Source organism: Synchiropus splendidus, chromosome 1 (genome assembly GCF_027744825.2).
Source record: "Synchiropus splendidus isolate RoL2022-P1 chromosome 1, RoL_Sspl_1.0, whole genome shotgun sequence".
Classification (NCBI taxonomy): domain Eukaryota; kingdom Metazoa; phylum Chordata; class Actinopteri; order Syngnathiformes; family Callionymidae; genus Synchiropus; species Synchiropus splendidus.
In genome coordinates this window covers 56,459,287-56,471,443 of record NC_071334.1, presented here as the reverse complement: position 1 = coordinate 56,471,443, position 12,157 = coordinate 56,459,287, and the positions used below count along the sequence as shown (strand labels likewise).

The window sequence follows — 12,157 nt, the reverse complement described above, 5'->3', positions numbered from 1 at the left end:
AATGCAATTTTTGTCCAAATCAAACATTTCTGCATGTGTGTGGTATAAAGAAGATGGTTCTCTGCATGGGTGTCATTGGCTTCTTCCCACTACTTTGCTGACTTGGCTCAGACTCCCTCCTCATGTTTATATTGGGATTTTTCACCCTAAACACGCATACTCATCTCTCCACACTCCATCCTCAGTACCCTGAGGATGCTGTTCATGGCAGAATGATCTCATGAAGGAGGATATCGGGTCAGAAGGACAGAAAAAAGTTGGATCAAAACACACAGAAATGCTGTTGGAGTGGATGATGAAAACATCTCACGAGGTTAAAAGTTGCAATGGGAATGTTATGCATAAACAATGGATTTTTTTTTGCAATGGACTGGTAAAATGAAGAAATGTTTTGTTCTGAAGTTATGACTTATACTGCAATGCAATCTTTTGAAGCTTAAGAATGTGACTAAATGACCTATTAATAACTTTAATGTCATCTGTAAATTAATTTAGATTTAAGCTAGTGACTCTCTCACCAAGATGGAAAAATCCACTTTAACTTGTTGGAAAATCCCGAGGTGAAACTTCTTTTTTAAAGTTGCTGGACTTTGTGTGTTTGTTGGAAAGCAGCCAGTGAAAATGTGCAAGAGGGGAAGTCAGCAGACTGGCTGTCTTCTGTTCACCACTGCTCAGATTGACTCTGTCAGTGCAGCTTTTGGTGCCTGTGATTCAGGTGGTCTCTGCTCTACACTGCTCAACTCCGCTCCGTTTCCCCTCCTCTTCCGCTCTGTCTGCCAGCCTCAGCCACAAACATGCATTAGGCATTGGCAACTTCCTCCCAATGTGGTGGTGCCTTGTCTCCACCAATCACAAAGCTTAAAATACATGGGCACATCCTTGAGAGCCAATGAACAACACCAGCTTCTTGCGACGACGGATGTTCATGCCAATCACAGCTGCCGTCTAATTCAAACCCTGTATGGAGGCCAATCTCAACATGCAATAAGCACCCAGGCCATGTGAAGCAAAAGAATGAAGTATGGATTTTACTACTGGGGAAAAAACCTGCCTGGGAATGGCTTTCCCAGCACAAATGTCACGGCAAATTGTGCTTGCATCATCGGAAAAATGTCCTCTGCGATTAGGCAACGCTTGGATTGAGCTGGGAGCAGAACTGTGGGATCATTGTTCATTTTAAACAAATTATTAAACTTTTTTTTAATTTTCATTTTGCCAGTAGCTTTCACATACTCCACAAAGTTGTTACTTATCAGTATAATATAATTCTTTGCAAACTGGACCTCTGTCGTACGTAATGTCGTTGACAGCCTCACCTCAGCCTCTGGTTCAGTATGCTGTATCGTAGTCCTGGAAGACGCACACTGTTTGTCGTCACCATTTCACAGAACCAATCAGTATCGCTAAAACCAATAGATATCAAATGGTACATTCGTCCTGGCACATGGGGAATGTAACTTAATCACTGTAAAAAAAAAAAAGTATCTCGTTGTACATTGCCACTGCCTGGTTGAAGCCATGAGGTATATAATGATTCTTAAGGTTGACAAAGAATGATTAAGACAGGTGGATGGCCAGCAAGGTTGGATCGCCAATGCGCTGAAGCGGTGGCATTGAAACCGGCAGCACTCTCGCCAGCATGTCTTCTCAACATGAAAGACTTGTGCTTCAAACTGGGATTACCCTCCACCTCTGGGGAATCCCCCTGATGAGCGCTGCATACAGAAATGTGAAAAGGGGTTGAGGGAAATAGGAACAGAGGAACTAAGAAATCGCATTGATGAAGTTCATACTTGATAACTGTGTTTCTGATCTGACTCACTGCTACTGTGTTAAGTCAAGTGGTTTACGCTTTGTGAACCAAATTTTTGAAACTCCATGAGCTAGTTGTTGGCTGCTTTGAGGAGACACCACACATCTTAAAAAATAAACGCTAGCAAAATAATGTGATGCCATTGCTTTCTTATACTTAAGTTCATTAAAATATTTTTATTTTATTATAGAACAGAGCTAATTAGTTATAGAACAGAAGCACAGAGCTAGAAATGTTTTTGTGTGTATATTTATGTCTCTAAGGCGCAAACAGGAAAATATACAAGCCTCGCTATCTAGTAAGTTCTTAACCGGCCTCTTCCTGCAGCACATATACACATAGTTTCCCATCAACACAATCCAATTTGAGCCCATTTGAGTCCCGTCATCTTTTCATGGCCCCCCAAGGATTTATGACCTTCCTCTTTTTTTATTGCGTTCTAAAAAAAGGGCTCGCTTATCGTAAAAAAACAACAACAAAAACCAGTTGCAGTTACAAAAACAGTTTGCACATCATTGGAGTTATGACGACTTTGATGACAGTTACATTTCTGACCAGTGAAGTAAACAACAAATGCTTAGCAGATTATAATGCATATCTGTCTTCAGAATCATTTTTTGCTTAATCATCTGATAAAGTGCCCATATTTGTGTCAGTCAAGTGTTGTATTGTGGCACACTCCCTCAGCCCATAGAGAGAGGGTGTAGATGCGACGCCACTCACCAACATCTGCTGTGGGCTCTATCCAGGTGTTACACAGGATGTTTTACACACATGCGGACTCGCACACATATCTCTGTGAGAGCCGGCCCTTCTGTGATCCAAGTGGAAACTGTCCACCCCCTTCTGTCTCCAAAGGACTCGTCAAGTGTCACATTCTTCATCCTAGTGTCACTGGAAGAAAGAACAGTTTGTTTGTCCTCACGGTAATTGATATAATTAATCTCCTCATGCTGATGGCTTCATTACTTGTGAGTCACGGAGGACAATTAGAAGCAGATATTGCTGGTAGATTGATTTCTTTTCCATTTGTCCTCACCAGTGTGTGACTTGTTTCCCGGAAATGAAATTTGAAATTAAAACATCACATGCCAAGAGAATGTGCATTCATTTATATCCTGCTGTCAACTTTTGGAATGTGGTGTTTATCAAAAGTAGATTTGTTTGATTTATTCATCGTACGAATCTCAGCATGTGGTTGGACTTAGAAAGTTGTAATAAAAAATACAAAAAAATAAAAATAAGAATAAACACCTGAGAGCTTTTTAAAATATTATTACAGTTGAGTTATAGCTTTATATACCGATTTCAAGATGGACGTGACTGGAACTCCTTGGCAGTAGCAATTAACAGGTTTGCGGTTACATAGTGAATGTGTGTATTCTCAGCCAAGTTGGCTGCAAGTGAAGCAGATGAGGTCTGTCTTGTGATTCTCTGAATCATTGCTTCCTTGTTGCCTTTTCACAACCAGTAGTTGCACTTTGTCTAAGTAATGAGAGCTTACAGTTTATATTCTTAGAAGGTTAATGCATTTTTTAGGATTGTTTTTCATCTGAACAACCTCACTGTGGTATTGTACACTTTGTAAAGGTTCATGTTTCAATTACAAATTTTGTTTATTACCATTTCTTCTACCTACAGCCAAACATCCATTAGTAGCGACATGGCATTCTTGTTTTTTTAAATCCTCTAACCCCATTTGAATTCGATGTTTGAGAGACAGTGTGCATTATTCAAATTCAAGGCATACATATAGCTGAAATCAATTCCAAGCTAATTAAATGTGCATCATAAAACTATATAATTTACAACAGATGTCAATATCATGCCCAACAAAGAGCAATGTGATTTGGGCTAGCAAGTGAAGGTTAAGCCTGTCAAGAATTAATGAGGAAAATTCCCCCAAAAATAACTGGTGCAGGCATAAGGGAATGCAATGAAAGGTCGAGAAGTGGGTGAATGTCTGTGCTTCTAGAGAAAAACCACACCGTCTTCAGTGTATGAGTCGGTGGTCCAGGAGGATCTTATTTTGAAGCAATCCAAGGAGAGATCTCATGCTAAAACCTGCCCCTAGTTATGAATAGACCAGCAATGATTCTTCCTGTCAAGGAATCCGATTGTGAATCCGAAGTGGTCAATAATTCTGAAATTGTCTGTTTTGAATTTTAACATCCCAATTAGAACTTTAAGGCTGTTATGAACCGTTGTATCACTTGGATTGAACGAAATTTGGAATTAGATACTTTAATTTAAAATATTTCTTATAATATTAACTTTCAGTGTCCGCTTTGGTCTTCATGAGTTCTGATTTGCAATTGTAATAAAATTACAATTACACTCGGTGATGTAGGATAAACATAGCAGTTGTAATAGCTCCAAATACATTAGACTGCTTTCAGCTGCATAATGCAATATTCTAAGTCTTATTTCACCACATTTTGAAAAACTTGCAGTGATCTGTTTTCTTCTCATTTTGAACAAGCAGATCGGTGCACCCGGCTCTCAGAGGTAATATGTCACCTCTTAGCTAAAGAGAACAATTAGGCCATATCTGCAGATCAGAGTGTTGGCAGTCAGGGCACACTGTGCAATGGCAGGAGTAATCTGTGGTTTAGCTGGCGTCCAGCCACAGCCCGCCACAGCTCTATGGTCTTCAGACACTAAGGAGTCACTGGGGCACTGGCATGCCCCAGGAGCTGGTGCTTTCATCCACGTGCTTTGCAAGGCGATGAATTGAAATTGGTTGAAAAAGGCAGCTCAAAGACAAAAGAAAGAAAACAGGAGAAAGAGATTTAAGTTTTTAATGAGGGCAGTTGTTTCAGTAGACCCAAAAAAAAGGGTTATATCAACACTGTGTCAAATGATCTGCTTTAGCAGCCCACCTACTGTGAAAATTTGGGTGGCCTGTTATGGTTGTTTTACACCATTAACTCTTTATTAAAAGATTTTCTTTTTCTCTTTTGAACATCTTTGACGTCTACAGCTTGGCTCAGGGTTGCCGGTAGAGAGAAGCCAAAACAGCCAGTAAGGATGGGAGGGATTGGGTGCTTTTGATTTGAGCTGTCAAGGTACAGCTGCAGCTAGTATGTCTGATCCTATCTTGTTTTGACAGGCCTCTCACGCTTTCCTCAAGCTTCTGTTACAGTAGTGTAGGGGAGTCTAAAAGATAGGAGAAAATAGTGTTACTGTATTTTTCCCTGGACTGTGCATTTAATTGAATCAGGATTGTAGATGACACATCTGAAACAAGAGTCTCTCAAACATTGTCTTGTGTTATTCTTCTGTTGTATTATTTAATAGCTGTTTTTTTTTGTAATATATTTCAAAGATGCAATTGTAAAAGTGTCTTACCGCTCTTAACTTTGTATTTAAATTGACCGGCATCTTCACAAAGAACATCAATCATAATTTACAGTTTTTCTTGGACTAGAGTCACAAGTCCTAAAATATTTCAACTGTTTGATGAATAAGCAGTGAACACATTTTCTGGGTTGCTTATTTAGTTTTCTTGTATTTATTTCTTTTGTGCTTAAAAAACGTATTGCCTTTGAATTTCTTTCGCCAAAGTAAGTAATGCAGTTGAATAAACTCCCAGCTTCCCCTCAGCACAGAGTAAACACATCTATCTGAAATGTTTACTTCTTGGCCTCAGTTAAGGTTCAAGATCAGAATGTTGGCTGAAAAACTGGACTTTTCCTGGGAAGTGCATTGCACTGTATATGCACATAAATACATGCTGAAATTGCTGTCAATTTAGGACGCCGTCACTATGACTCACTGAAGAAAGAGCACCTGTGGGGCTGCTTAGAATGAAGCAGCGGACTGCTGTCGCCATGGTGATATAGACATAGCAGAAAAATTCTGAAAAAGAACCAGTACTGACTTCAGTGTTATTTTAAGCTCAGGGTTTTATGCTGCCAAATAAATTGCGTGGAATTTTTGTTGACTTTGTTTTTCCATGTTTCTGACTTATATTCCCAGAAATATATATATATATATATATATATATATATATATATATATATATATATATATATATATATATATATGCACACAAAGAGATGTCTTTTAAATGCTGTGTGCTCTATAAATAAATATTCTTGGTACTAGAAATGCTCAAAGAGAAGGGCCGTGTCTGTTTTCAGCTTATTTTTAACTGAAATGTTTATCTCAATGTTCCACCTTACAAGCTAGTCATAGCTGTTTAATTACTACTAAGTCGAACCATGAAATTACTGTGTTCTCTCCCTGCTGCTGTCTCACTAGAGGCATCATCTTTCTCCGAAAAGAGTGCCAGTGGGATGGGGTGGGGTGAAAAACACATTTTCTTTGCGTGGAGCCAGACCTTCCCCCCTCACCTTTTGTGCAACTGTGCTGTAGTAAAAATCCTCAGGAGAATTGTGTGATTCTCGAACTGGCACAGTTACTGTATTCCGTCATTTCTCAGTATAAACTATGCAAAGCATTATGAATTTTCCTCATTGACAACCAATCCAACTGGTGATGAGGATCAGGATTTACAGGCTGCGCAGCTATTGGTTCTGAATGTATGATTTACTGATGTTCATAAGCTCACTGGTCTGTTTTCGCTTCAGCCCACGTCCTTGTGTTTAGTTAAGCCTCAACGCTGACAAAAGATGATGAATAATAGACGAGGAGAGTTTGCTAGGGATTGAAAAACGAGCATCTGTTTGTGCAGAGGCACATGCTTATGATTGAGTGTAATTATGTTGTGAGGAAACAGAAATATATGTATATATATATATATATAAAACTGACATCAAAGATATATTCTATTCTATATTTATATATATATATATATATATATATATATATATATATAAATATAGAATAGAATATATCTTTGATGTCAGTTTTATTTTTTACATCTTGCCACTAAAAGCGGTCCAACCACAGACACACACTGCATCAGTTCTTAACTCTGGTAATGCAATGTATACGAAGACATTAAAGAGGAACTAATCTGGTAATGTGAGTGCTTTTTAAAGTTGTGCTGGACCCTATTGAACTCATCAATATGTGTCTGCTTGCCAAAAATTTTGTTTGATTTTAAATATTGATATTTTCTAATATCTATCAGAAAATTTGCGAAAGCCCTGCACATCACAATTGCATAGTTTACCGGGAACTGAAATATTGTTCTCCTCAGCCTCCGCTGTGATGTGATCGGGAGAAAACCTTCAGCCCGCTGAGAGTTGCTGTCAAACAGGAGCATCTCATTGCACTCTAAAATGCCTTTATAAACTCCACGCCGACGTGCAAGGCCTGTCCATGCACTAGGTTATTTAGTGAGGAAGATATGCTGTGCTCCCTGTGCGGACGTGACCTAACAGTGGTCACTGCTATCATAACCTGTTGTTTACCGATATTTCAGACTTCAAAATGGACCATCGTCATGTTGAGGGACTCACTGTATCATGGAGAGGAGGACTTCAACTTTTGGAACGTATGACTAAATCACGGAAGTGGGTTTTGAAGAGTAGTTTCTCTTTGAACACATTCTCATAACCTGCATTTGTCCATTGAAGTCTCCAGCTTTACAGCCAACTCTAAGCTGATTTCCGATGTTGTTGTTGACAGCCATCAGTCTATATTCCTGCACACACAATATGTGTCAAATGACCCATAATGTCGCTAATTGTACCACAACAAAACATCACACATTGGATAGACAGACATGTTGTTTCAAGCATTTTCCAGAAGAATTTTGTTGTAATTTTCCCACTGCCTTGTCGTCACTATCCCATCTTGTGTTATCATCTCAATTATCCTGCTGTCAGATGCACAAGCCTACAACATACAATAGATGTACTCAGAAAGCTTCTTCCAAATAATCACCCCTGCTCGTCAAAAAAAGAAAGATGTCGGTAGCAAGGCGTGAAGGCAAAAGTGTGCTTTTGTTATAAACAGGAGCCACTTGTGGACACAGTCAGTGAATGAACCCATCTGTCTATGCCCGTGATACTAGTTTGTTTCAGTCAGTCTTGTCGTGATGTGCCCAGTGAGACTATGACAGGCAATGTAAACCACAACGATTAGAACGTGTTTCATGCTAGTTTATAGCACGTGAGGCTTTGTTTATGTTGTCATGTATCAATATCAGCCTGCTAACAGTAGATCTCATTTTCCAAGTGTGTTCTTTCACTTCTCCTGTGCCTCAAATGTACACGCCATCACATTGGGTGATCGTGTTTATTTAATGCTAACTGCAGTTTGTGCAAATAGGATGACAGACTGCAGGGTACTAAGAGTGCTAATAAATCCTGTTTAGCTTTCCAGTTGAACCTGTATAGTAAAAGTATGTCATGGGTGTGGTCATGATATAGTTATGATTTGTAGAAGCCTTTGCAGTAAATGCAAACTGCTTTTTAATTTTCTTCTAATGAAAAAAGAAAGGATATGAATGCATTTTATGTCAATAGCATGTTGAAAATGAATGGTTTGAGTGAAGGTAGAATTTGTGAATCAGTCTATCCCGTTACTGTTGTTGAGATGAAATCCAAAACAGAACCACTGTGATGTTAGCAAACAAACAATGTAACAGTTGTGTAGTGTGTCTAACTTTTAGTTACTTCTAATATTTATTTGTGTGTGTTCTGTGGCCAAAACTGGGTTGTAGGCTTTTTTTTTAATTGATAATGTATATTTGAGCTCAAATCAATGTCTTGCTCTACATGCAGTCGTTCAGTGCTATAAAGACTATGAAGGACACAACCTAGTGTTCTTTGACTTATTTTACTTGCCTTAACTGAACTGCATAGCATAAATGCACCCTGGTTAGGTCGCTAGTCCCTCGCAGAGAATCATCACAGACTCAGACGGGATGGATGAAACAGTTGTCTGACCGAGGTTAGACTTTGCTTGTGCAAAGGCCACACAATTAGTGTGAACACTGTCAGGTCGTCACTACAATTGCTCTTTTGAGAATTGTCAAGGTTCCATTTGTAGTCAAAGTTAATGTAATTCATTCATTACATGGACGGTTCACTTGACGTATCATGTTGCAAAGCTGGAAGACATGAAAGTTGAAGTTGTGTTGCAACATTTAGATCAGCTCTGTGCCTCTCCAAGTAAAATGGAATAAGTAGAAATCATCTTTGAAAGATAGGAGAGGCATTAACAGAATGTTCTACCCCCCAGTCTGCCTCTGTCATCCTCCTCGAGGGGGGCCTTGCTGGAACTCAGCTGAGTTCCCCCATGCTGAGACCTTGTGTAGCAGATTGGCAACCCTAATTCCACTGCTTTTTTATGTGCTAGAATTTAAACCCACATTGCTCATGGGTTTTGTGAATTGCTGTGGCTAAGGGGAGTAGCACATTTTTTGACTTGAAGAATTATGTCTGCAGGAACATTTTAGGAAAAACATCAACACCGTAATGGCTATATGCTCAAGGGGTATCAAACATTGGATTAAACACTGAACTAATATTGCGAGATACAGTGCTGTTGTCGGACCCTTGTAATAAAGGATGTGTGTAAGTTTTTAAAAGGATGGTGCATTTGTGTATGTGTGTGCGTGTGTACAGGAAGTGCTCATGAGGCAAGCAGGATACACAGGAAAATGTTTGGGTTGGCTCAGCTGTGCATTTGCAGCTTGGAGAATTGCTTTAGCAGAAAAATAAAATCTAACATTTTTCCTGTTCCCTCTGCGCTCTTATGCCTAAACTGCAGGAATATACAAATGGATTCAAACACATTCAAATTTATAATATATGTGTCAGAAATGTAACAGTATGCCATAATGACTAAAACTCCTTGTCATGGTCACAGTGAAATTATCCGTAAAAGTGGCTGGAAACGTATGTTGTTTTTAGAGTATTAACGTGAAAAGTTGATGAATGACTTGTGTTACGGCAGACCCCCCTGATGATGGTCACATGAAGGCAGTTTTGTTTTTTTTATCCTTTTTTGTGTTTCTCTTGTGTTACTTTTTACTGAAGGTCCCAATGTCCAAGCATGAAGTCCGTCACAAAGTCATCTCAAGTCATGTAGGAATGAGATTAGTGAATTCATAACTTATATATAGAGGGATGAGGGCAACGGTCAGGCAGGCAGTAATAATAATGTCAGTGGTGAAAGATGAGACAGATTGGGAGTTAGTGCTATCAGTATGTGAAAAAGTCGGTCACCAAATTCTTTGCACACATTCTCCTCCCCAACCTGTGTCATCTTTACTGACAGCCTCGGATGACGCCGGTTTATTCAAAGTATTATAGGCTGGCAGCCTCAAAGGTACATTACAAATATCTTCTCGTTTTGAGCACAAACATGATCTCAGTTGTAATGGCACTGAAAATTACCTGTTGGTGAAATGCAACTTGTAATGTGAGGGTGTGTCTGTCTCACAACACTGTAGATCCATTTTGTCTGATGAATGCCTGTAAATTATCAGCAAATGTGTTTTGTGCCTGCAGTTGGCTAAGTCGAGAAACTTGTATCGCATTTATGTAACCCACATTAGTTGTAGTTTTTAAACTTAAATAAAACATGGGTTTGATTTCCACCTAATGGTCTTTCAATTTTTGTTTGTTTGTTTTTTTTTCACTTACAGAATCGGGTCAGGTGACCTCTTCACCACTAGGTTCACCTACCTCTCACCGAGGAATGCATCCGTCGCTGCTAAGTCCAACATCCATGGGTCCTTCTGGTTCTCTTCACTCGCCCATCAGCACGCTGAGCTCGCCCATGAATGGTCTGACCTCACCCTTCTCTGTCATCAGTTCACCCATGGGTCCCCACTCTATTAATTCACCTGGGATGGGATACGGACCCAGTGTCAGTCCACAGGTGAGACACATGACAGATATTAAATGTAAAAAGAGAAACATTAAATATAAAAAGCTCAGGATAAATTATACCAATGGTGAATACAAGTGTATGCTCATTCAGCTGCTGATTCAGTGCTAGCCTATTAAACGATCACGAGGATCAAGTATTCGCAGCAAATTATATGTACACACTCGTGTGACATTCAGAGTTTATCTCTCACCATTGCTCATAATGCTTTATAGTCATTATCACTCACACATGACGTTTCTATGAATTGCAACCTCACTTCTAAACCTTGCTTGCCTTGGTGCAGGACTGAACTATACTAAATATCAAATTCAGATGCTGAAGCTGTGTTTTCAAAATGAAAAGACACGAATTACTGCAATTACGGATTTGAATTATTGCTATAGGCCTGAGTCTTACCCTTCGGAGCAGTACCATTAATGCCGGATCATATAATTAAAGCTATATTGTGATGTTTCAGAACTTGAAATTACATTTTGACTTCTGAGGCTCTCACTCATGCAGTCTTCTCAGCGCACAATAGGTCTCACTTGACCTTGTGTCAAACATAATCATGGCCAATTCATCTGGGATCACACTGTATGTGGAACCCTCCATGTGACTTTATTTCCTGCTTTATTTTTTCATCCCTTGAAACATATTCTGTTTCACTCTCCTATTTTGTCAGTTCTCAACTATTATTAGCTTCAATTTCCTTAGAATTAAAAAAAAAATAAATGCAATTAATACATCAAAGTCTGTGGTGGCCTAGTTTCCCACCGGAGTCGTATCTAAAATTGAAATTGTTTCCCTCCATCTGCAGTTATTAGACTTTTTGTGTGTTTGCTAGTCTTACAGCTTTGCAATGCACGTTGTGTCGTTATATCATCATCTGAACCGCCTGGAGTTTGACCGAAATTATGAAAGCAAGCTGATTCTTTGATTTGTTGGAAGACACTGCTCCAGGCCAGACGTTCTAAGTCAACTCATGTTGTACCACCTACACGTTATCTCATCATAAACATCAACGAGCAGTTTTGCTCGATGGTTGTGACTCAAACTTTGGCAGTATTTGCTCAACTAAGACCCAGATGACTCAGATGTTGCTCAGTGCGGTGGTCGGGAGGTGCAATGCCTCTGATGGAATGTGTTTTAGGTCAGACGATTTATGTCACTTGTTCTTAACCCTCGCTTGAGTTGCAGTTTTCTGGAGCAGTTGACTGGAACAAGGTCACCATTCCGCTTCTTCCTGCCTAATCATCCATTACAGACTCAACTCAAGACGTCTACTGACGCTACAGACACATGAGTAAACACACAAAAAAGTGAACCTACATGACTGTTATGGTTCATGATATTAATGTATTACTCATCTACATTAATGAAACTATGTCTTTTAAATTTGTTTTTTAAACTCTGACTGGCCCCTTAAAACTTCTACAATTTTCAGGGGACACCAAATGAGGTATCAATCTCAATAATCAAATGAACATAATACACAATTTAATTGAAAATTTTACTTTACTTTGGCTATAAAAATGAGCGATG

General features: G+C 39.2%; 1 protein-coding gene across 4 annotated transcripts in view; it reads left to right on the top strand.

The window, feature by feature from the left end:
* Positions 1-12,157, top strand: part of rxraa (retinoid X receptor, alpha a) — a 78,746-nt gene that overhangs the window by 30,110 nt on the left and 36,479 nt on the right. For all 4 annotated transcript variants that reach the window (XM_053855444.1, XM_053855423.1, XM_053855434.1 and 1 more), the window contains exon 3: positions 10,386-10,621. In XM_053855444.1, coding sequence (XP_053711419.1) covers positions 10,386-10,621 — 236 coding nt within the window. The remainder of the gene's footprint in view (positions 1-10,385; positions 10,622-12,157) is intronic.